Source organism: Erinaceus europaeus, chromosome 9, assembly GCF_950295315.1.
Source record: "Erinaceus europaeus chromosome 9, mEriEur2.1, whole genome shotgun sequence".
Lineage (NCBI taxonomy): Eukaryota > Metazoa > Chordata > Mammalia > Eulipotyphla > Erinaceidae > Erinaceus > Erinaceus europaeus.
The window spans coordinates 30278369-30306071 of record NC_080170.1 but is presented as its reverse complement, the minus strand read 5'-3'; the positions used below and the strand labels follow the sequence as shown (position 1 = coordinate 30306071).

The window sequence follows — 27703 nt, the reverse complement described above, 5'->3', positions numbered from 1 at the left end:
AAGATTTCTTTAAAAAATACCCAGGAATACTTGCTTAAATAAATCTTTTAAAATAAAGGAATATGGGATAGCTGATTTTATTAAATAGTTAAAACGATTTAGAAATGGCATTGTAGTGTTAATTATTTCTTTTTTCTTCCCTCTGCAGTTATGATCTCCAGAAAAGGATTGCCAATATGGAAGCACAAAAGAAAATAATTCATGAAGATACCAAAGAAATTAATCAAAAGAGCAACATACTGTCAAATGAAATGAAAACCAAGAATAAAGCTGTAAAAGATGTAGAGAAGTAATAATCTTTTATTAAACATATATATTAAAGCATATTTAGACCTAGTTTTGTTTTATGTATATGTTTATAAACTTACATGACTGTAATATGTAAGTATATAAAATGGTCTCCTTTTACAAGACATTTAATTGCTCTGCATCCAAATCATTTTTACAGATTGAATGAACAACATTGGTCTTAAAGCCCCACATTGGTTACTAATAGTAAATGTTACCCTCTAGTGGCTGACCACAATAATGCAAAGCATCTCCACAAAATTAACTATATGATTGTCAGTTTAAAGAAGTGCTTGAATAGTACTCCCGTCTCTCTCTTGTCCCTTCCTTCCTTCATTACAGAGCACTGCTCTGCTCTGGCTTGTGGTGGACTTGAACCTTGGGAGGCTCAGACATGAGAGAGTGTTTGCATAGCCATTATGCTATCTCCCCCCCCTCCACTCCGTGCCCTCATCTCTGTATCATAATATATTTTTTAAACCAGTCCAAGGTACCCATGTTACCATGTAACTTAAAAAAATCATTAAATAATAATGATAAATAAAAGCGGGGGAGGGGCTGGAGACCCCCATTTTGCATAATGGTTATGCAAAAGATTTTCATGACTAAGTAAGGCTCAGAGGTCACAGATTCAATCCCTAGCACCACCATTAGCTACAGCTAAGCAATGCTCTAGTATCTATATCTTTATCTAACTCCATCTCTCATTAAAATGAAAAAGCAATCCAGGGGGCATGGAGTTAACTTACCAAGTACAACCCACACCCTCCATATTTAAGACTTTGGGCTTGAGTCCAGGAAGCATAGGCCAGAGACAAGTGGAACTCCATGGATGGTGGAGTGATACTTTGGTGGTTCTGCCCTGCCCTTTTTTTCTCTCTCTCTCTTTTCATTCAAAAGGATAGGAATTAAGAAAGGAAAGGTATGGGTAGATAGGGGAGAGACCCGCTTTATAACTTGTGTGAAGTGTCCAGTGCAGGTTGGGAACGGGTTTCACACTCAAGTCCTTGCACATAGTACTGGGTGAGCCACTGCCCAATCCCTCCCTCTCCTGCATTTAAAAAAATAAATGAAAGTAATTGAATATCTGAATTTGAAAAAAACAAAACTGATAAACTTATTGCTTTGTTAGGAAACTGAATAAAATTACAAAATATATTGAGGAAAACAAAGAAAAGTTTACACAATTAGATTTGGAAGATGTTCAAGTTAGGGAAAAATTAAAACATGCTACAAGTAAAGCCAAAAAACTGGAGAAACAGCTTCAGAAAGATAAAGAAAAGGTAGGTTTGGGAAAAACTTAAATTTTCATGGCTAACAGTTGGAATTTGAATATTGTATTTTTCATTTTCTTTAAGAAATCTTGCATTCATTTACTTTGGATTATAGAGTTTTTATTATGATGTGCATTTTTTGAAATGTATTTACCAAATCAGCAGTTCTGTTGTGATAATAATATAATTTTATTTTACCTATTATAAAAGCTTAAGGGGCTGGGGAAACAGCATAATGGTTACACAAAAAATAAAGGTTTAAAAAATATGTTAGGTTTCATATTATTCAGGCTTTAAAAAATAGTATTACTAAGCTAGGGAGATAGCACACTAATTTTGCAAAAGACTCATACCTGAGGCTCCAGAGTCCCAGGTTCAGTCCCCAGCACCATCATAAGCTTGAGCTGAGTAGTGAGTGCTCAGTAGGTTCTGCTTTGGTGGGGTCAGTGTGGAACTATACCCTAGTAATTTTATGATCTTGTAATTATGTAATCACTATTCAATCACAAATAATTAAAATAGTTTCTACATAATGCTTAAAAGGTAAAGTTGTGGAGAATGCTAGAATTTTAGGGCAGTTTAGGAGTATAAAGGTAACTGTGGTAAACTAACTTACTATGAACAACAGTTTAGGTGACTTTATCTAGTCAGATCATATGAATCGGTAAAGGACAGTTGCACTCTTAAGTTGAAACAGGAAAATCTAATACCTAGGTAGGGAGAGCTTTCATTTATACAGAACCAGGAACTGATAGTTACTTTACCACTAGACTGAGTGAATCTAGTAATTACAATGAATGATTAAAAAAGCACTTGATAACACAAGCTAGTTTGAATCTTAATTACAAAGAAAGTTGTGAAAGACCTAGACAACCCTGAAAAATACTTTTTAAGTATCAAATATTGATTACATTGGATAACTATAACTATTATTTTTTATAATCGTAGGTTGAAGAATTTAAAAGTTTACCTGCCATAAGTGAGAAGACTATAACTGAGACAACAGCCAGAAGTAATACCCTTGAAAAGGAAAAAGAAAAAGAAGAAGAAAAATTAAAGGAAGTTATGGATAGTCTTAAACAGGAAACACAAGGACTTCAGAAGGAAAAAGAAGTGAGAATCTTACCACTTGGTGCTTATTTTGGTGACTAGGTATTGTCACAGAATTTCACCATTCTGAGCAGGATTTTTCAAATAGACTGCTTCAAAACTTACTCTAGTGTGATGGAGCCTCAGTGTGCATGACAAAGCAAGCATACTATCCAAGTGAGCTGATTTGCTCACCCTTGGTAACTTTTTCTTTACATTTTTTAAATGTTGCTTTATGGGGGTTCTATAGTTTATAGAACAGTTCTTGACAAATAATGTGTAATCATCTCCCATAGTGGGTATCTACAAAATACCCTTACCTCCAGCTAAGGTCCCAGCTAAGGTCCTTCTCCACTATCATCACATTCCCATTAACAGTGTCTTTTCTTGATTACTTTGACAAGCATTGTATTTTATTTGGGGGGAGGGGAGGGGAACTAACAGTAAATCCATTTGGAGGTACATGTGTAAAATTTTTCAATTTTCTGCAAAAACACTCAACCTCCAGCCTAGGTCTTCCTCTACCTACATACTATCAGGACCTGAAAATCCTCTCATACTCCACCCCTACCCCCACTTACGCTGCCCCCGAGTCCATTACTTTAGTATAATACACTAGGTAGCTTTGATTTTCTATTGGCCACCAGATTATCAGCCCTGCAAACAACTCCACACCCCCCTGTAGTGCTCTCCCCCACCAATGCCTTCCATTTTTTTTACTTTTTGAAAGTAAAAAAAGAAGTTGAGACAGACACCCCTCAGCACTGCCATCATTACTTGTAAAGCTTCCCTCCTACAGGTGCTGAGAACTTGAACCTGGATTTTAAAAAAGTGAGAATATAAGTACAGAAAATGTAGCATGTCAAATACATTGATCTGTTGATTCCTCATTCAGCAAGTAATGCAGAGTAGTGGGAACTACCTGCCCTTAACATACAAAGATTTTTTTCCCCCCCAAGACAAATTGCTTGGTGAAATTTATTGTTGAACAGTCTTGAAGCACTATTCAGATAAAATCAGATGGAAAGATCTTGACATTAAGAGTTTAAACCAAAATTTTTATCTCCTTCAAAGGTTGCTTTTTTGCTTTAAATTCAAAATAGGCATATTAATGCCTATGCCTCGTTAGATTGAAATCATTTGGGAGACTTGTATAGTGAACATTGTTGACTAGGCAAAAAACTATTCCACTTGTGAAAAGTATCTTTTTATATTATATTTGTATAGTCTCTTAAACTGAACTCAAAATTATGATTTCCACTTCAAGTATGAATATATCAGATTTAATACTGTTAATCATGTCTTAACAGAGTCGAGAAAAAGAACTTATGGGTTTTAGCAAATCTGTAAATGAAGCACGTTCAAAGATGGATGTAGCCCAATCAGAACTTGATATCTATCTCAGTCGCCATAATACTGCAGTGTCTCAATTAACTAAGGCCAAGGAAGCTCTAACGGCAGCTTCTGAGACTCTGAAAGAAAGAAAAACTGCAATTGAAGATATAGAAGCAAAACTCCCTCAAACTGAAAAAGAATTAAAGGAGGTAAATCATTATTTTTATAGTTCATCTGAACATTGTTTATTAAGCCTAGTTTTGTTTTGGTGTAGTTTAAAATTATTTTGCTTCACTAAAAATAAGTAGACAGAGGCCAAGCAACTACTTGGCACATGCAGTGCTAGGAATCATACCCAGGACTTTGTGCTTTAAGTCCAAATCAACCACTACACTATGAGGTCACTGTATAATTTAAATCTCAACACCTGAAGTTACTAAAATTACTTTTCCTTTTTAATTAATATAGTCTTCCTCAAAAGAAGGGTGTTGGAGGGAGAGAGAGAGATTGCTTTAGGAAGAGCTTGGGTATATATGGTTTCTGTCTTCTTGGCCATCTGGCATTGTTGAATAGAAATAGTATTATTTGGGAGTTGGGCAGTAGCGCAGTGAGTTAAGTGCATGTGGTGCGAAGCGCAAGGACCAGTGTGAGGATCCCTGTTTGAGCCTGCAGGGGAGTCGCTTCACACTTGGTGAAGCAGGTCTGCAGGTGTCTATCTTTCCTTCCCCTCCCCATCTTCCCCTCCTCTCTCCATTTCTCTCTGTCCTATCCAACTACAACAATAAAAACAAGGGCAACAAAAAAGGAATAAATACATATTTTGAAAAATAAAAGAAGTAGTAGTATTCACTGAACATACTTCCCTTCATTTTATAGGTGTGTATTTGTTATATAACAAGTATATTTCAGTATTTAGAAAGCAAAGCAGTAATAACTACAGTCATGTCACCCAAATCTTAGGTGTATTGCTTCTAGAACCATACTATACTATGCTTCTTATTAACTCTAGTGAACGCTCCTTAAAAATATCAGAGCCAGGTGGTGACACACCTGGTGGAGTGCACGTTACAATATGCAAAGACCTGGGTTTGAGCCCCCGGGCCCCACCTACTGGGGGAAGGTTTTGCAAATGGTGAGGCAGTGTTGCAGGCGTCTGTGTCTCTCTCCTTCTGTATCTTCACCATCCCTCTCAATTTCTGGCTGTGTCTATCCAATAAATATAGTTTACAAATATAAAGAGACATCATTCATATTATTCAAAGCCAAACCAGCAGTTCCAAGATGTCATGTAATTTGACCATATTGTTGGTCTATTCCTCTTTTTTTGTAAATGGTTTATAGTAAATATAGTTGTTGGCATATGTTTAAAATTACTCTCTAGGCTTTTACTTTGGTGCAGTACACTAAACCAGTCCCAGTTCTACTTTTGTGTTTTCCCATTCTGTTCTTATTTCTCAACTTCTGTCCATGATTAATAAGAGCATCCTATATTCATCTTTTTCTTTCTGGCTTAACTTATTTAACATGATTACTTCAAGCTCCATCCAAGATGAGGTGAAGAAGGTGAATTTATCATTAATAGCTGGTAGTATTGCATTGGGAGTCTATTCCTTTCTGAAACATTATAGCTAATTCTATATGAAGATTTGACTAAACATCTGGGTTTCTATTTTCTTTTCACTTTTAGAAAGAAAAGGAGCTTCAAAAGCTTACACAAGAAGAAATAAATTTCAAAAATTTGGTTCGTGATCTTTTCCAAAAAGTTGAAGAAGCAAAGAGTTCTTTAGCAATGAATCGAAGTAGGGGGAAAGTCCTTGATGCAATAATTCAAGAAAAAAATTCTGGCAGGATTCCAGGAATTTATGGAAGACTGGTAAAATAGATTTATTTGGAAATAACTACATTTTTCACAAAGATGTAAATATCATTTATTGGAAGAAGTGTATGTAGAGTGTCTGAGTACATAAAAGAATGTTCTTCTATTGATTTATATTTTTTTCATTGGCTAGAACAAAGACATTAAGAGAGGAGGAGGAGACAGGGAGAGAAAGAGAGTTGAAGCACTGCTTCAGTTCCTGCAGCTTCCTCCCTGTGGGTAGATGCTGGAAGCTTGAGCCCAGGTCCTTGCACTTAGTAATTTGTATGCTCAATTGGCTATATCACAGTCTAGCCTTAATTTTGTGTTTCCTACCACTGACTTGAATAATTTGCATTAATTTGTGGTATGGAGTCTCATTAAAATGCTTATAAAACTTTTTTGTAATTGTAGTAATTTTACTGCTAATTAGTAACAATAAACAAAATCAATTTTTTTTAATGTGATAAATTTTATGGGTGTTTTTTTTTATTGTTGTTGTGTTTGTTTTATTTACCAGAGCACTATTCAGCTCTGGTTTATGGTGGTGGCATGGGATTGAATCTGGAACTTTAGAGCCTCAGGCATCAGAGTCTTTTTGCATAACCATTATGCTAAATACCTTCCTCATTTTTTCTTTATAAGAGCAAAGCAGCAATCTGGAATTTGTGGTGCTAGAGTTTAAATCTGTTGCTTCATGTTTGCATGATATGCACTCTGCCTGTTGCCGTTTTCTTCATTGCTGCTTTTCTGTTTTATATCACTATACTGAAGCATTTGCTTGTCAAATTAGGAATAAATTAGATATCAAGCAGCATTCACTGACTAGTTATCTAATTTATTCCTAATTTGACAAGCAAATGTTATCATCAATCTATAATGTTCCTGTGTTTAGATTTTTTTAATATTTATTTTATTTATTTATTCCCTTTGTTGCCCTTGTTTTTTTTATTGTTGTAGTTGTTATTGTCGTCGTCGTTGGATAGGACAGAGAGAAATGGAGAGAGGAGGGGAAGATAGAGAGGGGGAGAGAAAGACAGACACCTGCAGACCTGCTTCACCGCCTGTGAAGCGACTCCCCTGCAGGTGGGGAGCCGGGGTTCGAACCGGGATCCTTATTCCGGTCCTTGTGCTTTGCGCCACCTGCGCTTAACCCGCTGCGCTACAGCCCGACTCCCTGGATTTTTTTTTTTTTCAATTTTTAAACCAAGCAGTGATAACTGATAGTTATCTGATATCAGTTATCAACTGATTGAATGCACATTTCCATGTGTTGCCAAGCTTGGTGGAGCTTTGGAGGTACTAAGTCTAGCAATAACCCTGGCGAGGGGAAATTGAACTTTATATATGGTTTTATTTTTTGAAGGTAGATAAAAACTATCGTAGTGGTTGCCTTTGCAGAAGGGGGAGGTTTAAGGACACTTGTGTTTGTTTTGTTTTAGAATTTCTTTTTTAAATTTTATTTTATTTTATTGGTTAGGACAAAGAAACTGAGAGGGAGGGGGGAGGGAGAGAGATAAACACCTGCAGGCCTTCTTCACCCCTTGTGAAGCTTTCCCCCTGCAAGTGGGGACCAGGGGCTTAAAGACATGTCCTAGTACACTGTGAGTGTGTGCACTTAACCAGGTGCATCACCACCTGGCCCCGTGTTTTTTCATTGTGTGTTAGTCATACTTGAAAAAAGTATAAATACGTTTTTCAATTAATAATAATGCCTATATGAATAGTAATAAAATGATTCTTTGCCTAATTCCTTGCTTGATTTTTTTTTTTTTCCTCCAGGGTTATTGCTGGGGCTCAGTACCTGCACCACGAATCCACTGCTCCTAGAGGCTTCCCCCCACCCCACCCCCCCCGTTTGTTGCCCTTGTTTTATCGTTGTGGTTATTACTATTGTTGTTACTGATGTCGTCGTTGCATAAGACAGAGAGGGGAGAGAAAGATAGTCACCTGCAGACCTGCTTCGCTGCTTGGAGAGCAATCTCCCTGCAGGTGGGGAACCAGGAGCTCAAACGGGGATCCTTACACTGGTCTTTGTGCTTCGCACGATGTGTGTTTAACCCACTGCACCACTTACTGCCTGACCCCCAGATTTCTTGCAGATTTTAACTGGTTTTCTCCTTAATTTGTAGGGGGACTTAGGAGCAATTGATGAGAAGTATGATGTTGCTATTTCCTCCTGTTGCCATGCATTAGACTACATTGTTGTTGATTCTATTGATACTGCCCAAGAATGTGTAAACTTCCTTAAAAGTCAGAATATTGGGGTTGCAACCTTTATAGGTTTGGACAAGGTGAGTATTTATAAAATGTGTGTGTGTGTGTATTAAATTTTAAGTATCTGTTTTTTGTTTTGTTTTCATTTTGAATCTTAGCCTTTTCATTCTTTTCATCGCTTCAGAAAGATACCTCATGCTCTTGAGCAGTCAATCCACAAGCCCCTTCTCACTACTATCAGTGATCTACTTTTTGACTGTCCTAGATACTTAGATAAAGGAAATCATACTTATTGTTAGCAAGGTTTTTTTTTTTATTTTTTTTAAATATTTATTTTATTTATTTATTCCCTTTTGTTGCCCTTGTTTTTTATTGTTGTAGTTATTATTGTTGTTGTCATTGTTGGATAGGACAGAGAGAAATGGAGAGAGGAGGGGAAGACAGAGAGGAGGAGAGAAAGATAGACACCTGCAGACCTGCTTCACCACCTGTGAAGCGACTCCCCTGCAGGTGGGGAGCCGGGGTTCGAACCGGGATCCTTATGCCGGTCCTTGTGCTTTGCGCCACCTGCGCTTAACCTGCTGCGCTACAGCCCGACTCCCTGTTAGCAAGGTTTTTAAGGTTTATCCATTCTCAGGTCTCTAGGGTTAATACTCAGGAGTAGAGTTGCTGGCTCATGCTAATTTTTTTTGTGAGATCAATAAATTGCTTTCTATAATAACTGGCAAATTTTCCACCAGTAGTGTATTAGGCTTTGCTAACTTCATATTTGTTCTAATGGTTTTATCTATTAATTTCTTAGAATTTGATTTATAGAACTGTCATCTGAATAGTTTTCCAGTACTTTATTAATGGAGTAGTACTGTCAGAAGCTCAGAACATTTATACTATATGCATAATGCATAATAATACTTTATTAACAGAGTAGTACTGTTCAGAAGCTCAGAACATTTATACTATATGCATAATGCTACTTATGTAATGATAAAGTATTTGTTCTTCAGTATGTATTTTTTTATGTTTAGATGGCAGTATGGGCAAAGAAAATGGCTAAAATTCAAACTCCTGAAAATACTCCTCGGTTGTTTGATTTAATAAAAGTGAAAGATGAGAAAATACGCCAAGCTTTTTATTTTGCTTTACGGGACACCCTAGTAGCTGACAACTTAGATCAAGCCACAAGAGTAGCCTATCAAAAGGATAGAAGATGGAGAGTAGTGACTTTACAGGGACAGATCATTGAACAATCAGGTAAAGGTGTTTTTGTTTTTTCCTTGCTGATGAATTTGGTAATATTACTGTGAGAGATGTCTGATATCTTTTCCCCTCTCCTCTAGGTACAATGACTGGTGGTGGAACCAGAGTGGCAAAAGGAAGAATGGGCTCATCAGTCGTTGTTGAAATCTCTGAGGAGCAGGTTGACATAGATAACATTATAATCTTGTGATCTTGTTTTTTGTTTGGTTTTTATTTTTTACCAGAGCACTGCTCAGCTCTGATTTGTGGTGGTGCGGGGAAGTGAACTGGCTCTTTGGAGCCTCAGGCATGAGTATCTTTGTATAACCATTATGCTATCTACCCCCACCTATAATCTTTTTTAATAAAATTATATTTATTTATGAGAAAGATAGGAGAGAGAAGGAATCAGACTTCACTTTGGTACATGTACTGCTGGGATTGAACTGAGAGCCTCATGCTTGAGAGATACTTTCTATGCACTGCATCATTTCCCAGACCACCTCACCTTAATCTTGTATTTTAATATTTCCTTTTTTTTTTTTTTTTTTTTTTTTTTTTAACCAGAGCACTGCTCAGCTCTGGCTTATGGCGGTGTGGGGGATTAAACCTGGGATTTGAGAGCCTCAGGCATGAAAGTCTTGTTGCATAACCATTATGCTATACCCCCACCCTAATATTTACCTATTAATGAGAAAAGAGCACAAACCAAAGCTTCCTCTGTACTTTCTCCCTTTTTCATTTTTATTTTTTCCTTTATTGAGGGGATTAATGGCTTACAGTTTACTGTAAAATACAGTAGTTTGTATATGTGTAACATTTCTGTGTTCCACATAATTTAACCCCCCTTTAGGTTCTCCTCTGCTATCATGTTCTAGGAGCTGAACCCTCCCTCCCACCCCAGAGCCTTTTACTTTAGTGCAATATATACCATCAGCACTTTATAATCAGTACATAGTGTATAACTGATTATAAAATATGGTCCTTGGGGGTTGGACGGTAGCGCAGTGGGTTAAGCGCACATGACACTAAGCGCAAGGACCCGATCTAAGGATCCTGGCTCCCCACCTGCAGAGGAGTCACTTCACAGGCAGTGAAATGGTCTTCAGGTGTCTATCTTTCTCTCTCCCTCTGTCTTGCCCTCCTCTCTCTCTCTCTTCTGTCCTGTCCAACAACAACATTCATCAATGACAACAATAATAATAACCACAACAACGATAAAACAGCAAGGGCAGTAAAAAAATAGCCTCCGGGAGCAGTGGATTCGTGGTGCAGGAACCAAACCCCAGTGATAACCCTGTTGGCAAAAAAAAAGGGGGGGGGGGAGGGGGGCCCTTTTACTGTGCTCAGATCTTAAGAGACTAAACTTTTTTATGAAAGACTAATAAAGTGAACTTCTTAAATTTTTTTTATATTTTCCCTTTTGTTGCCATTGTTGTTTTGTTGTTGTAGTTATTGCTGTTGTTGAAGTCATTGTTGTTGGATAGGACAGAGAGAAATCGAGAGATGAGGGTAAGACAGAGAGAGGGAGAGAAAAGACACCTGCAGACCTGCTTCACCGCCTGTGAAGCAACTTCCCCTGCAGGTGGGGAGCCAGAGCCTTGAACCAGGATCCTTCCTTATGCTTTGTGCCACCTGCACTTAACCCACTGGGCTACCCGCCTGTCTCCCACCCTTGTTGTTTTTTATTGTTGTAGTTATTGTTATGTCAGTCATTTTTTAGATAGGACAGAGAAATGGAGAGAGATGAGGAAGCTGGGGAGAGAAAGTTAGACACCTGTAGACTTGCTTTACCACCTGTGAAGCAACACCCCTGCAGGTGGAAAGTGGGTTCTCGATCTGAGATCCTTATACCAGTTCTTGTGCTTTGTGCTACCTGTGCTTAACCCACTAAGCTACCACCCTACTCCCAATAAAATGATTTTAATTTAAACCTTTTAAATTCTAAAAACTAGTTATCCAATTAGAAAATAATATTCTCAGCATTTGTGTATACTTTTTTAAATATTTATTTCTTGGATGGAGACATAAATTTGGAAGGGAGGAGGAGATTGAGAGAGATACCTGCAGCACTAGCACTGCTTCACCATTAGTGAAGCATTCCCCCTAGAAGTGGGGACCAGGGCTTTGAATGTGGGTCCTCAGACACTGTAATGTGCTCTTAATCAGGTGCACCAATGCCTGGCCCCTATGTTTTTTTCTTTAACATTCAAATTACATACATGGCTGAGGGCTGGGGATATAGCATAAATTATAATCCAAAAGACTTATTTATTGGGGGATTAATAGTGTACAGTCGATAGTAAAGTACAGTAGTTTGTGCATAACATTTCCCAGTTTTCCACATAACAATACAACTCCCACTAGGTGCTTCCCCCCACCCTCCGTCTTTACTTTGGTCTAATACACCAACAAAGACTTTTCATTAGCCCAGGTTCAACCCATAGCACTGTAATAAACCAGAGCTGAGCAGTGATCTTTTTTTTTTTTTTTAAGTAGTTTATATTCCTTGACAGAAATAGTTGATAATGTACCATCGTTGAAATAATAAGTAACTACATATGTGTGTATACATAACATTATAACTACTATTTAATGACTATAAATATCGGCAGTTGTCCTATCTTTTTATGAAAGAGACACTAAGACTAGAGCACTACTTAGCTCTGGCTGAAGGTGCTGCTTGGGACCTAGGACCTGGGAGCCCACGGCATGAAACTTAAATAATCATTATACTATCTCCCCTTTCTGTGCAGTTCTGTGATGCAGAAATGACATGACTTCTCATAAATTTCATGATTGGGAATTGGAACTGGGTTGTTTGCTTTTGCTTTAGTCTTTAAAATCAGACGTCTAGGTTTTCATTGTTAGTTTGACTTTACTGTAAATCTAAAAATTTATTTCACTGGTACTCTTCTTTGTAGGTAAATAAGATGGAATTGCAGTTGCAGAAAGATTCTCAAAAAGCTGCGCAAATTCAGGAACAGAAAGTACGGTTGGAAGAAGCAGTACTTAAATTACGACACAGTGAACGAGAAATGAGGAATACGCTAGAAAAGTTTACTGCGAGCATCCAGGTACACTCTTGGCAGTAGTAGTTGGGAGTTAGTGGAATTCAATAGCAGTTTGTCAAAAGCTGCTTCTGTTGCTTGATATTTGTCTCCTTGGTACTCTGTATAAATTTCTGTCATGTTGTTGCTACATCCAGTGGTATTACTGTGTTCCACTTGTATGCCATAGAAATATTTTTTTCCTTAACATCTCTGACCTTTTGTTTTCATTCTTTTTCCTTTTATTATTTATTAAAAAGAGACAGAAATTGATTGAGGAAGCTGGGTAGAGAGAGTAGGAGAAAGCTGCAGTACTGCTTTACCACTTGTGTAGCTTCTTCTCTGCAGGTGGGGACATGGGACTTAAACTTGAGTTCTGGCACATTGTAACTTGTGCACTCAACTGGGTGTGAAAGTGCCTGGCCTCCCTTTTTGTTCTCTTTCAAAGTTGGATATTTTCCTGCTTAGGAAAATGAGTGTCTACTGTCTTTTTTAATGTGCACAAGTGTGTATGTGTTTTAGGACCAAGGCATTCTGATCCCAGAACCTAAGCTCACGCTCTCGCTGTGACCAAGGCATTCTGATTTCAGAACCTAAGCATTCTCTCTCTCTCTCTCTCTCTCTCTCTCTCTCTCTCTTCCCTTTTTTATTTAACTGGGGCTATTAATGACTTACCATAAATACAGTTGATAATGGGTACAATTTTTTTCTGTAAAACACTCTCACCCCTAGTCTAAAGTTCCACCATTATGAACCAGGACCTAAAAGCTCACTCCCTCCCCAGTCTTTTGCTTTGGTGCAATATTTCTGCTCTTGTTTTTCAACTTCTGTCTTCCTGATTGAGAGCATTCCATATTCACTCTTCTCTTTCTGGTTTATCTCACTTAAAAGGATTCCTTCAAGCTCTGTCCAAAACCACCTACCAACCCAATTTTTACTATGTATTTGTAGAGTGGCCTAGGGATGGTTGAAAGAAGAATGTAGTGGTCCAGAATGTGGCATAGTGGTAAATCATTGGATTCTCAAGCATGAGGTCCCAAGTTCAATCCCCAACAGCACATGTTATCAGAGTGATATCTGGTTCTTTCTCCTCCTATCTTTCTCATTAATAAATAAATAGATTCTAAAAAAAGAAAGAAAGAAAGAAAGAAAGAAAGAAAGAAAGAAAGATTAAAATACCACTCTTACCATCCATGGAGGTGCACCTATTTTTAGTCCTTGCTGTTTTCATGTGCTGGAGACCAGTCCTAGTCCCTTACACATGGAAGGCAACTTTAGTGTGATTTTTTTTTTTAGTGTGATTTTTTTTTTTAATCTTTATTATTGGATACAGACAGCTAGAAATTGAGAGGGGAGAGACACCTGCAGCCCTTTTCACCCCTTGCAAAAATTTCCAACTGCAGGTGGGGACTAGGGACTCGAACCCAGATCCTTGCTCATTGTAACGTGCACTCAACCAGTTGTGCCACCACCCAGCCTCATTAATGCAATTTTTTAAAGTAAATATTTAAGGCAAATAATATTCTTGCTGATTTTTTTATTTTGAACATTAAAATATTTCTTTAGCGTTTGTCAGAGCAAGAAGAATATTTGAATGTCCAAGTTAAAGAGCTTGAAGCTAATGTACTTGCTACAGCCCCTGACAAAAAAAAGCAGAAACTTCTAGAAGAAAATGTTACTACTTTCAAAACAGGTATGTCTAAGATACAGACTTTATTCTTTGAACTGTCAATATTTTTCTCTGCAGATAGTATAGTGGTTATGCAAAGAGACTTTCATCCCTGAGGCTCCATGGTCCCAGGTTCAAACTCCATCAGCACTATTAGCCAGAGCTGAGCACTGCTTTTGGCCAAACAACAGCAACAAAAACTTGATTTAATATTCAAGATAATTATAAGATTTCATTTGATGGGAGTCCGGCGGTAGCGCAGCGGACTTAGCGCACATGGCAAAAGATTTCCTTTGACAGGAAGATAAAGCACAGAATTCTTTAAATATACAATTTGTACAAGGACATATAGCATATATGTGCACAGAGGAGGATATTCCAGGACCAAGGCAGTCTGATTATAGAACCTAACCTTTTAATTTCATACCTTTTTTTTTGCCCAGTCTTGGTGAAAACTATGAGCCAATTTTATTGGTTAGGAAAGTGAAGATTTGGAGAATCTAATTCACTTAAACCCAAGCACACAGGAAATGTGAAGAATAAAAAGCAAATGTTAGATAACTTGGAAAACACATTTTTCCTTCCAGAACATTTTCTTATGACATTGTAAAAATAGAGTCTTTGAGCAGAAGGGGGAGTTCATAGGTTATTCTGTTTTTCTGGCTGTGTTTATTTTTAATAAGGCTTTGGGTTGGCAAAACAACTCATCTGGGAAGTATTATACCTGCTTTGCCAGCATGTGACCCAGGATCAAACCTTGCCCCATTGCACTAGGTAGGGGAAGTTTCAGTGATGTAGTTTTCTTGAGAGGCTCCAGTTAAGATAGGTAAATGAAAGATAATATTTCATGTTATATCGGGTTGTATTGCATAATCTGTAAAACAGCAGGGTTACTAGGCAGTGGTAGATGTGATCAGATAAGCACACTGATTAGACGGTTTTCTGGTATTTGAGCAAAGATTTACAGGAAATATAAGGGCCAACAATGTGGGAGTTTGGGAGAAGAGCATTCCACAGAGTGTAGAGAATATAATTGCAGTGGCTCAGAGGCAGGAATGAGCCAGGAGCCAGCCTTGTGGCACACCTGATAGAGCACACGTTACCAAGCACCAGGATCCATATTCAAACCTCTGGACCCCACTTGTAGTGGAAGCTTCATGAGTGGTAAAGCAAAGGTGCCAGTGTTTCTCTCTCCTCCCCCCCCCCTTCTTTTATTTTTAAAAAAAGAGATTGACTAGAGCATTTCTTAGTTCTGGCTTATGGTGATGCCTAAGTATTGAACCTGGATCTTAATGAGCCTCAATCATAAAAATCTTTTATTTATTTATTCCCTTTTTTTGCCCTTGTTTTATTATAGTTATATTGCTGCTGTTGTCGATATCGTTGTTGTTGGATAGAACAGAGAGAATTGGAGAGGAGGGGAAGACAGGGAAAGAAAGATAGACACCTGCAGACTTGTTTCACCGCTTGTGGAGCGACTCCTCTACAGGTGGGGAGCTGGGGGCTCAAACCGGGATCCTAACACCAGTCCTTGTGCTTTGCGCCACCTGCGCTTAACCCGCTGTGCTACCTCCCGATTCCCCATAAAAATCTTTTGGCATAACCATGCTGTGTCTGGACTACCCTTCCCTTTTAAGTGTTTGTTTATTGTCCTTAGGGAAGGGGAATGCAATGCCCAGAAGAGGACAGGGTGTTTTATTTTTAAGAACCAAATATTTGAGGGAAAAAGAACCAAATGTAATCTGAGTTAAACTCCATGATGGACTTAAAGGTGAAGCAAGAGATTTTCTGTGTAGGGCTCCCAAACAATGGAGATGTAACAAGTTATAGAATTTTAGGGGGCTGGGAGGTAGCTCACTGGGTAGAGCACACAGTTTACTATTTATGAAGACCGGAATTTGAGCCCTTGGCCACCACCTGGAGCACCATGCATCAGAAAATTGGAGTGACACTATGATATCTCTCTTCCTCTGTGTCTCTTATACTCTATCCAGAAAAGAGGAAAGATTTAGGAGAAGTTGAAATTCCAGCCTATAAGCTATGAGAGAAGATAGAATGAAAACAATAGTAGTCTTGTTCTTTTCTTAGCAAATCCTCCCTCACATGCCAAACGAGAATCTCTTTCCACAAGTTAAATAAACTTTGTGGTTTTACCTTCTAGATATAGTTGGGGTTTTTTTTGTTTGTTTGTTTGTTTTTTTCTATTTTAATGTGAGAGAGAGGTGACAGACCAGATCTGACACTTCTCAGCACTGGCTTTTAAACCTTTTCATGATGCTCCATATATTTGTAGCGGGAATTGAACCTGTGATCTATGGAGTCTCAGGCATGAAAGCCTCTTTGCTCTATTCTTGACCAAAGGTTTATTATTATTTATAAGAGACAGACCAGGTCATTAACTTTGGCACTTATGATGCCAGGGACTGAACTCAGGACCTTATGCTTGAGAAACCAATGCTCTACCCACAATTCCATTTCCCAGGCTGCAGTTTTTATTATTTATTAAAAGAAAGGGGAGAGGGGTATACTGCATCTATAATGAAAAAGCCATGTCTCAAATTGTGAAAAGAACACTTAACAACCAATAGCAGCTACAGCACATTGCATCTCAGCTGCAACCACCACCATAGAAACCGATGTCACTCCCTATTGGTGTTCATAAAAACACCTGGAAAATCCAAATTTACACTGCTTACTAATGGACAGCTCACAACTGCTTTCAATTTTTTTTCTTTTGAATGCACCTAAAAAGGAATTTAGGAAACATGCCTTTTAACTGTGTTGTCACAGAAGATTGCTAGTTAACCTTGTCTGCCTTACTATTATACTATGTAGTCAAGAATTTTTAGATTTGAGAATAAACTAGTCACAATTTGGCAGTATCAAACATACTATCTAAAGATAAAAATTGTGAAGGCAGTAGTCAGGGAGGCACCTTCCAAAAAGGTTGAAATAATCTCTGAAAAGGAGCTTAAATGTGTGACACTATTAAAAAAATAAATGTGGGAGCCAGGCAGTAGCGCATCAGGTTAAACGCATGCGGGGTAAAGCGCAAGTGGACTGGCATAAAGGTCCCGGTTCCAGCCCCCGGCTCCCCTCTTGTAGTGGAGTCCCTTCACAGGCGGGGAAGCAGGTCTGCAAGTGCCTTTCTCTCCCCCTCTCTGTCTTCCCCTCCTCTCTCCATTTCTGTGTCCTATCCAACGACGATGACATCATTAAAAACAATAATAACTACAACGATTAAAAAAAACAACTGGCAACAAAAGGGAAAATAAAATATATATTTTTAAGATTTTAAAAAACGTGAGGGGGCGGGGTAAACGTGCTTGTGCAATGACAGGAGTAAGACATTCGTCCCCAACTATGTGGTGGAGGATCTTCATGAGCAGTGAAACATTGCTCCCTCAATTTCTACTTTTTTCTTTACTTTATTTATTTTTACCAGAGCCCTTCTCACTGCTCAGCTATGGCTTATGAGGATTGAACCTGGGACTTGGAGCCTCAGACCTGAGTCTCTTTATATAACCATTATTTAACCCCACCCCCTCGATTTCTATTTCTATCCAGAATATTTTTTTGAGGAAGAAGTGGATTGAGTGTTTTCCAGAGAACTTAGCCATATGTTGTTTTATTGTAACACCATTTATTTTTGACATTTATTTTTGCTATTTGGTCTGCCGTTAAAGACTTCCTCCAAATGTCTGACATGTTTTGCAGTTATTGGGTTGAATCATATTGAAAATCGAATTGAAGAAATTTACATCTAACAATGATACTAATTTGCCTATGATGCAAATTATTATTTTTTTTTAATTTCAGAATATGACAATGTGGCTGAGAGAGCTAATAAAGTAGAAGATGAAGTTAAAAGGTTACACAGTCTCATCATAGAAATCAATAACCATAAACTCAAGGCCCAACAAGACAAACTTGATAAGATAAATAAGCAATTAGATGAATGTGCTTCTGCTATTACTAAAGCCCAAGTAGCAATCAAGACTGCTGACAGGTAAAGTATGCACACTACCTAACCTATTTTTCCTAGTTCCATAATGGGTAGGATATGCATATTTAAAAGTTAATGTCTCTGGGAAACAGCATTTTTTATGGTTTAAGTGGTAAGCAAATGTGTTGACCACCCCTAGGCCCCCACTGTTGTAAAGAAAGAAATCAGCTGAGAGTCGGGTGGTAACAGCTGGTTAAGCGCCCATAAGCGCACATGGCGCGAAGCACAAGAACTGGCGTGAGGATCCCGGTTCGAGTCCCCGGCTCCCCACCTGCACAGGAGTAGCTTCACAGGCATTGAAGCAGGTCTGCAGGTGTCTTATCTTTCTCTTCTCCACTCTGTCTTCCCCTCCTCTCTCCATTTCTCTCTGTCCTAACAATGACATCATTAACAACAACTACAACAGCAATTAAAAAAAGGCAACAAAAGGGAAGATAAAGAAAAAAATTTACCCAGGAAAAGACCCCAAAAAAAGTATATTAAGAAAGAAAGAAATCAGCTTTTGTTTTCTAGCTTAGGGAACTAGGTAGTTAATTTATATAAGTCTTGGTCTGAGAACAAAAGATATGAAGGTCTTTTAGCAAATTAAAATTAAAGGTATAGTTTCATCATGGGTGTAGAGACTAATAAACAAAGACAAAGAGGTAGTATAAAGGATTAGATTCTCAAGCATGGGGTCCCAAGTTCAGTCTTTAGCATTGGATGTGCCAGAGTGATACACTGGTGTGTATCTTACCCTGCCCCACCCTCAATCTTTTTTGTTGTTTTTAACAAAAAGAGTGACTTTCATGCCTAAGGCTCCAAAGCCCCTGGTTCATCCTCCCACACTACTGTGAACCCGGGCTGAGCAGTGCTTTGGTGGCTCTCTCTCAAAACAAATGTTTTTCTAAAAAAAACATTTATTTTCCCTTTTGTTGACCTTGTTTTATTATTGTAGTTATTATTGATGTTGTTGTTGTTGGATAGGACAGAGAAATGGAGAGAGGAGGGAAAGGTGGGGAGACAAAGATAGACACCTGCTGATCTGTTTCACCACGAAACAGCCCCTGCAGGTGGGGAGCCGGGGGCTCGAACTGGGATCTTTACGCCAGTCCTTGCACTTTGCGCCACATGCGCTTAACCTGCGCTACCGCCGGACTCCTACAAAACAGATATTTTTAAAAAATCAATTCAAGTATGGTTTTTAAATCTGTAATAGAGAAAATGGGGCACAGGGGCCTGGGTAGTGGCCTACCTTGTTGAGCACATATAATTTGCAAGGACCTGGGCTTGAGCCCCTACCTGCAGAGGGAGCACTTTGCAAGTGGTGAAGCAGTGTTGCAAGTGTCTCTTTGTCTCTCTCCCTCTTTGTCACCACCTTCCCTATTTCTAGCTCTCTGTATCCAAGAAGTAAAGGTAATAATTTAAAAGAGAGAGAGAAAATGAGGCACAGTGGATAAAGCACAGGGCTCTCAGGCATGAGGTCCTGAGTTCAGTCCCCAGCAGCACAAATACCAGAGTGATGTCTGGTTACTTCTCTTTCTCTGCCTATCTTCTTCACGAATAAATAAAATATTTAAAAGAAAGGAAACATTAATGTCATGAAAAGTCCTTTGGTATTTGGTATATATTAGCACATCTTTAAATATATTCTTTGTTTAGGAATCTTAAAAAAGCACAAGACTCTGTCTTTCGCACGGAGAAAGAAATAAAAGATACTGAGAAAGAAGTAGAAGACCTTACAGCAGAACTGAAAAATCTTGAAGAAAAGGCAACAGAAGTTATACAGAATACAAATGCTGCAGAGGTAAGGCTTACATTGTGGGAGCCAGGAGATAACTTGTGACTCCCGTGGATAATAGAGTGGTGCTTTGATGTCACCTCTCTCCTCTAAAGATATTAAGTGGAGAAATCCTATATAGGCTCCCTGAGTAATAAACTATATTACCTTTGTGTAATAGAAATGAGTAGTAACCTTTCTGTAACTAAAGAGTTAATTTTAAGGCTTTGGGAGATAGTAATGGATGGTTATGTAAAAAACTCATGCCTGAGGCTCTAAGCTCCCAGCTTCAACCCCCAACACCACCACAAGAGCTGAGAAGTGCTCTGGTGTCTCTCTCTCTCTCATTTTAGATTTTTGTTTGTTTGTTTGTTTTGTCAGTAGGGTTATCACTGGGCTCAGTGTTGGCACTGTGATGCCACTCCCAGGGGCCAGTTATTTTGATATAACAAAATAATGAGCGGGAGAAAGACATGCAGATCTGCTTCATTGCTTGTGAAGTGTGTCTCTTGTGTCTGTCCCGCCTCCACAGGTAGGGAGCAAGAGCTCAAACATGGGTTCTACCACTTTTTAAAATTTTCTTTATTGGACAGAGACAGCCAGAAATTGAGAGGGAAGGGAGAGGAAAAGAGAAAGAGACAGCTGCCCTGCTTCGGCACTTGTGAAGCTTTTCCCTGCAGGCAGGGCCTGGGGGCTTGAACCCCCGTCCTTATGTGCTTAACCAGGTGCACCACCACCTGACCCTGTGTGAGTTTTTTTTTTTTTTTTTTTTTTGAAAAACCACTTTATTGAGGCATAAGTGACAACAAAAGATGACACATTAAAAAGTGTAAAGTTCAGGGTCAGGGTATAACTCACCTGGTTGTGTCATGCCTTATTGTGCCCTAGGTTCAAGCCCTGGTACCATACTGAAGCACCAGAGATGACACTAGAGAAAGCTCTGTGAATGGTGTAGTGATGCTATGGTATCTCTTTCTCTCTCTGAAATATAAAGAACTTTTGGTCTAGGTGTGGTGGAGTCATGCATGTGTAGGCTCAGCACTGCAAAACAAGTATGCAGTTTAATAAACTTTGACAAATCTATACATATGTACATATGGACTCTGGAAGGCCATTAATATAACCAGGATTGTGAACATAGCTGCCAAACCCTGGCTGTTTCTTTTTTTTTTTATGTCCCTGTCTGCTTTTGGTATCAGGGTGATGTTGGCTTCATAGAAGCTGGCAGGGAGTATTCCAGTGTCTTCAATCTTCTGGAAGACTTTTAAAAGTAGAGGTATTAGTTCTTCTTTGAAAGTTTTGTAGAATTCATTTGTAAAACCATCTGGTCCAGGACTTTTATTTTTGGGAAGATTTTTGATAACTGTTTCAATTTCATTAGCTGTGATGGGCCTGTTCATGTTATCCACTTCCTCTTTACTTAGTTTTGGAAGTTGGTAGGTATCTAGGAAATCATTCATTTCTTCCAGGTTCTCTAACTTGGTGGCATATAGTTGTTCATAGAAGCCTCGCATGATATGTTGAATTTCTGCAGTGTCTGTTGTGATATCTCCTCTTTCATTTACTATCCGATTTATTTGGGTCTTCTCCCTTTTTTGTTTTGTGAGTCTGGCTAAAGGTTTGTCGATTTTGTTTACTCTTTCGAAGAACCAACATTTACTTTCATTGATCTTTTGTATGGTTTTCCTATTCTCAATGTTATTTATTTCTGCCCTAACTTTAGTAATTTCTGTCCTTCTGGTTGCTTTAGGGTTCCTTTGTTGTTCTTCTTCTAGGTCTTTAAGATGTGCAATCAGGCTGTTTATTTGTGCCTTTTCTTGTTTCCTAATGTGTGCTTGTATGGCTATGAACTTCCCTCTTAGGACTGCTTTAGCTGTGTCCCAAATATTTTGATAGCTTGTGTCTTCATTTTCATTGAACTCTCGAAACATTTTGATTTCTTCCTTGATTTCCTCTTTGACCCAGAAGTTGTTAAGAAGTGTACTGTTGAGCTTCCACATTTTGGCACTGTTACTAATCTTTTGTTGATTGTTAAGTGTTAGTTTAATTCCACTGTGGTCTGAGAAGATGCTTGGGATGATTTCAGTGCTCTTGAATAAGCTGATGCTGTCTTTGTGGCCTAACATATGGTCTATCCTTGAGAATGATCCATGTGGATTTGAGTAAAATGTGTATTCCAGTTTCTTGGGATGAATGACTCTGAAAATGTCCAATAGTTCTAGTTTATCTATCTCTTCATTTAGCTCCCTTATGTCTTTACTGATTTTCTGCCTGGATGATCTGTCAAGTTGAGATAGTGGGGTGTTGAAGTCCCCTACTATGATTGTGTTACTGTTAATATATTGCTGTAGCTCTTTCAGTGGAAGTTTGATGTATTTAGATGGCTTCTCATTGGGTACATAGATATTAATAATTGTTAAGTCCTCTTGATTGACTGATCCTCTGAGCATTAAGTAGTGTCCATTCCTATCTTTTTTAATCTTATCTATTTTAAAGTCTATCATGTCAGATATGAGAATAGCTGTTCCTGCCCTTTTTTGTGGGCCATTGGCTTGAATGATAGTTTTCCATCCTTTCACTTTAAGTCTGTGTTTGTCTTGTTGCGTTAGGTGAGTTTCCTGTAGACAACATATTGTTGGGTTGTGTTTTCTGATCCATCTTCCTACTCTGTCTTTTAATAGATGAATTCAGGCCATTCACATTTATTGATATCAAAGATTGAAGATATTTTAACGCCATTCTGGTAGAGTTTTAGAGTGTTTTGATATATGTTCTATTTGTGGTGGTCTGGTTGTTTATAGGAAACCTTTCAGAACTTCTTTCAAGGCAGGCTTGGTGATGGTTGCTTCCTTCAACTGTTGCTTGTCTGAGAAGGTTTTGATGCTTCCATCTAGTCTGAATGACAATCTAGCAGGATATAGTATTCTTGGCTGAAAGCCTTTCTCATTGAGCACTCGATAGATATCTTGCCATTCTCTTCTGGCCTGTAGTGTTTGTATGGAGAAGTCCGCTGCTAATCTTATGGGTTTTCCTTTGTAGGTGACTCTGTTTTTCTCTTGCAGCCTTGAGGATCCTTTCTTTATCCTTATTCCTTTCCAATCTAAGTATGACATGTCTTGGTGTCTTTAGGTCTGGGTTAATTCTGTTTGGGACCCTCTGGGCTTCTTGAATCTTTATGTCTTTGGTGTTGTCTAGACTAGAGAAATTTTCAGCTATTATGGCCTGGAGAACGCTTTCTTCCTCCCCTTCTCTTTCTTCCTCTGGTAAGCCAATAATGCGTATATTGTTTCTTTTGAAGTCATCCCATAGGACTCTGTTGTTGTTTTCAGCATCTCTTAATCTCTTTTTGAGATCTCTTACTTCTTTTTTAGTTGTCTCTAATTCATCCTCAATCTTGCTAATTCTGTCTTCAGCCTCATTGATTCTATTCTCTCTGCCCTCTACTGCTTTCTGGAGTTCATCTATTTTGTTGCCCTGCTCTGATACTGTTTTAGCTTGTTCAGCTAGTTGCCTTCTTAGCTCAGCAATTTCAGCTTTCAGCTCTCTAATAACCATGCGATTATTATTAGAATTTTCTTCCATATTCTCATTTGTTGTTCCTGCAGTTCTGATTACAATTTTTTCAAATTCTTTACTCACTCCTGTTATTATTTCCTTAGCTAATGTTTGGATGTTGAACTCGTTGTTTTGTGCTTCGCCCTCTGGAGGACTTTTAGCTGGACTCTTGTCCTGGTTCGAGTCTCCATTATTTTTTCTTGTTGTTTTAACCATTTTATATAAGTTAACAGTTTTTTCAATCCCTGAGTTGGAGTTCAGTGGTGTAAAAGCCTTTTTTTTTTTCCCTGTAGGCTATGGTAGCCTGAGGGCTTTTAAACTATCAATAGGCTTCTTGGCTTAATCAATGACTCCTGACCAAGAGATAAAGCAGGGTGTGGCAGAGATAATCCAGTGGTTATGCAAAGAGACTTTCACAGCCCTTCAGCTATGCCACCGAGGTATAGGTCTTCTCCTGAGTTTCCCGGTTAGATCTCTGTGCCCTGGTGTCCCTCCCTGTTGCTGCTCCAGATTCTGAGGGTAGTAGCAATGGAGACTCAGAGTTGTACTTGGTGAGTCTCTGGGGAGTCCTTTCCTCCCTTCAGCTGTCCCCTTGTTGGTGGAGCAGACTGGAGGTGGTGTCTCCACTGACAAACTGTCGAACTGTTAGCAGTCACTTAATCTCTCCTTAGGCCCCTCTCTCCTCTCTGTCACCAGCCACGCGTGTTTGTACTCACGGGTGATTTACTGGGTTTCTGTGGTCATTCTAGTCCTGTCTTGTTTCGGTCCGGGTGGTCTCCTTTGGTATTCCTAGTTGATCCGGGAGAGGAGAGGAGAGGAGAGAAAGTGATCTGCTGCTCGTAGCTCCGCCTCCGGAAGTCGAATCCCCAGTTTTTTTTTTTTTTAAGTAATTTGATTCAAAATACTTTAAAATAGGAGTATGAGATCACTAACTTTATCTTTGTAGTATGAAATTGTTAAATCTGTAGCAGTTGATTTATTGGTTTTTAGGAGTCTTTACCAGAGATCCAGAAAGAACATCGTAATCTACTTCAAGAACTAAAAGTAATTCAAGAAAATGAACATGCTCTTCAAAAAGATGCACTTAGTATTAAACTGAAACTTGAACAAATAGATGGTCACATCACTGAACATAATTCTAAAATAAAATATTGGCAAAAAGAGGTGAGTTTGTTCACATTAAGTATAACTTAAAAAACATTTTATATGGGTCTGGGATGGAAGCATTTAATAATGAACTTAAGTGTAATGCCTTCTCTGATTCTCATTTTAATTAAAACTTTTAGATTTCAAAAATATCATTGCATCCCATAGAAGATAATCCAGTCAGGGAGATTTCTATTCTAAGTCCAGAGGATCTTGAAGCAATCAAGAATCCAGATTCTATAACAAATCAAATTGCACTTTTGGAAGCTCAGTGTCATGAAATGAAGCCAAACCTTGGTGCTATTGCAGAGTACAAAAAGAAGGTATTAAAATTTGAAAAAAATAAATGATCTCTTTATTCTTTTAAAATTGTGATCTTTAGCTGAATAAATGTTTTCTCATAATCTTTTCCTAGGAAGAATTATATTTACAACGAGTAGCTGAATTGGACAAAATTACTTCTGAAAGAGATAATTTTAGACAGGCATATGAAGATCTTCGTAAACAAAGGCTTAATGAATTCATGGCAGGTTTTTATATCATAACAAATAAATTAAAGGAAAATTACCAGATGCTTACTTTGGGAGGGGATGCTGAACTGGAGCTTGTAGATAGCTTGGATCCTTTCTCTGAAGGAATCATGTTCAGGTTTGTAATTATACTGAGTTTTTAATTCTCTAAATTCTTAAGGGTTGAATTTGAAGGCTAGATCCACAGTTTTACTTGACAATAAGTATGAAGTTGTTTAAGTACTGGCATTTTAAAAGCTGGTGCTAGGGGGCCGGGCAGTAGCGCACCAAATTAACCTTACATGATGAAAGGCTCAAGGACCTGCATAAGAATCCCGGTTTGGGAGTCGGGCGGTAGCACGGGGGTAAGGCGCAAAGTGCAAGGACCTGAGTAAGGATCCCAGTTCTAGACCCGGCTCCCCACCTGAAGGGGGGTTGCCTCACAATCGGTGAAGCAGGTCTGCAGGTGTCTTTCTCTCCCCCTCTCTGTCTTCCCCTCCTCTCTCCATTTCTCTGTGTCCTAACAATGATGACATCAGTAACTATAACAACAACAATTATGAATTGTCTTGCAAATATTTTCATGTACTTAATTATTAAAAAAAAAAAAGAATCTGGGTTCAAGTCCCCATCTGTATGAAGGGGATCCTTATGTGCAGTAGAGCAGTTCAGCAGTGTCTCTTCCTCTCTATAAAAAAAAAAAAATTAAAAAAATAAAAAGGGAAAATAAATACTAAATTTAAAAAAAAAGAGTCCCGGTTTGAGCCCCCGGCTTTCCACCTGCGGGGAGGCAGGGGGTGAGCTTTGTAAGCTGTGAAGCAGGTCTGCAGGTGTCTTTCTCTCCCCCTCTCTGTCTTCCCCTCCTCTCTCAACTTCTCTGTCCTATCCAATAACAACAAACAACAAGGGCAACAAATAGGAAAAAATAGCCTCCAGGAGCAGGCACCAAGTCCCTGGAGACAAAAAAAAAAAAAAAAAAAACCTGCCACTTTACAGGTAATAGCAAAAGGGGAAAAAAAAGTAGCATGCACAATTACGCTGCTCCCAGACCACTTTATTATTCAAACATTGCTTTGTGAACCAGGAGGAATGGCAAAAAGTACTTAGCCTATTTAAGTATTTTTAAATGTTGGTAAGTTTTCTACATGTTCCTCCTCTTACTGTTTCATAAAATAAACCCTCCCAAAATTCAGACTCATAAGAAGCAAAGTAGAGATTCTCAAGGAAGGCTGCAGAAACCAGGTTATATAAAAATATAATAAGTAGGGAGTTGGGGGATAGCACAATGGGTTGAGTGCACATGGCACAAAGTGCAGGGACCGGCATTAAGAATCCCGGTTAAAGCCCCCGGCTCCCCGCCTGCAGGGGAGTCTCTTCACAGGCGGTGAAGCAGGTCTGCAGGTGTCTTATCCTTCCCCGCCTCTGTCTTCCTCTCCTATCTCTATTTCTCTCTGTCCTATCTAACGATGACATCAATAACAACAATAATAATAACTACAACAAGGGCAACAAAAGAGAAAATAAATATAAAAAAACAGCTGTCTTAACTTTAGCTTAACAAGTAATTGTGGATTGGGGAATAGCATAATGGTTATGCAAAGAGGACTTTCATGCTTGAGGCTCCAAAGTCCCAAGTTCATTCCCTCCTAAGCCAGAGACCACCAAAATAAATAAATAATAGATTCTTTCTTGTTTCAGTGTTCGACCACCTAAGAAAAGTTGGAAGAAAATCTTTAACCTTTCAGGAGGAGAGAAAACACTAAGTTCATTGGCCTTAGTGTTTGCTCTTCACCACTACAAACCTACACCATTATATTTTATGGATGAGATTGATGCAGCGCTTGATTTTAAAAATGTGTCCATTGTTGCATTTTACATATATGTAAGTAGTCAATTATATGTTTTCCTACTGAATTTTTTTATGTTCTCTTAAACTTTATGAAAATTTTATTTATTGGATAGAGATAGAAATTGAGAGGGGTGGGGGAAGTAAAGAGATACTTGCAGGTCTATTTCACCTCTCAAACTTTCTGTTGGTGGGGGCCAGGGACTTGAGCCCAGGTCCTTGCACACTATATATAGTACATGCACTTATCCAGGTGTGCCACAGCATGGTCCCATTTCTCTAAAGATATTTGTGTTTTCTCCCATTCATTAAATTCATGTTCTATAGTATCAAAGGAGACCGAATCCAGATCCTTTACTTTCAACCAAGTGTTTTCATTTGGGAAAGTAAAATAAAAAGCAGCAATGTAAATTAGTAGTTAGCGTCTCAGAACTTTTAGCTAGATCACTTTTTTACCAAGTTTTTTAAGCAAGTTGTATTCAGAAAAACCCATAATCCTTTTAAGCCAAAATACTGTTGTTCATAATCATGCTTTGTTATTGCCCAAAAATTAAGAAAGAAATGTTTATTATGTTACTGTTAATATTTCTAAGATCTTATTTTTTCTTTTTCTCTAGGAACAAACAAAAAATGCCCAGTTCATAATAATTTCTCTTCGAAATAATATGTTTGAGATTTCAGATAGACTTATAGGAATTTACAAGACATACAATATAACAAAAAGTGTGGCAGTAAACCCAAAGGAAATTGCATCAAAAGAACTTTAAGTTTGTTCTTAAAGGATTCTTAAAATTGAATATTGTGTATGTATAGCTGGTTTTTTACTTGTACAGAATTATAATTTGTAAATAAAATATTCCCAAATTGAA

At 38.3% G+C, this 27703-nt stretch overlaps 1 protein-coding gene across 1 annotated transcript in view; it reads left to right on the top strand.

Annotated features, from left to right (window-relative positions):
- The window catches only part of SMC4 (structural maintenance of chromosomes 4), a 37259-nt gene extending 9556 nt beyond the window's left edge, over nt 1-27703 (top strand). Inside the window, exons 8-24 of the mRNA XM_060197567.1 lie at nt 149-289; nt 1421-1571; nt 2511-2675; nt 3962-4195; nt 5674-5859; nt 7974-8135; nt 9084-9309; nt 9396-9475; nt 12219-12371; nt 13911-14037; nt 17833-18022; nt 19661-19805; nt 24324-24497; nt 24620-24802; nt 24895-25127; nt 26687-26870; nt 27452-27703. Of these exons, the coding sequence (XP_060053550.1) occupies nt 149-289; nt 1421-1571; nt 2511-2675; nt 3962-4195; nt 5674-5859; nt 7974-8135; nt 9084-9309; nt 9396-9475; nt 12219-12371; nt 13911-14037; nt 17833-18022; nt 19661-19805; nt 24324-24497; nt 24620-24802; nt 24895-25127; nt 26687-26870; nt 27452-27601 (2884 nt within the window). The 3' untranslated portion in view covers nt 27602-27703. The remainder of the gene's footprint in view (nt 1-148; nt 290-1420; nt 1572-2510; nt 2676-3961; nt 4196-5673; nt 5860-7973; nt 8136-9083; nt 9310-9395; nt 9476-12218; nt 12372-13910; nt 14038-17832; nt 18023-19660; nt 19806-24323; nt 24498-24619; nt 24803-24894; nt 25128-26686; nt 26871-27451) is intronic.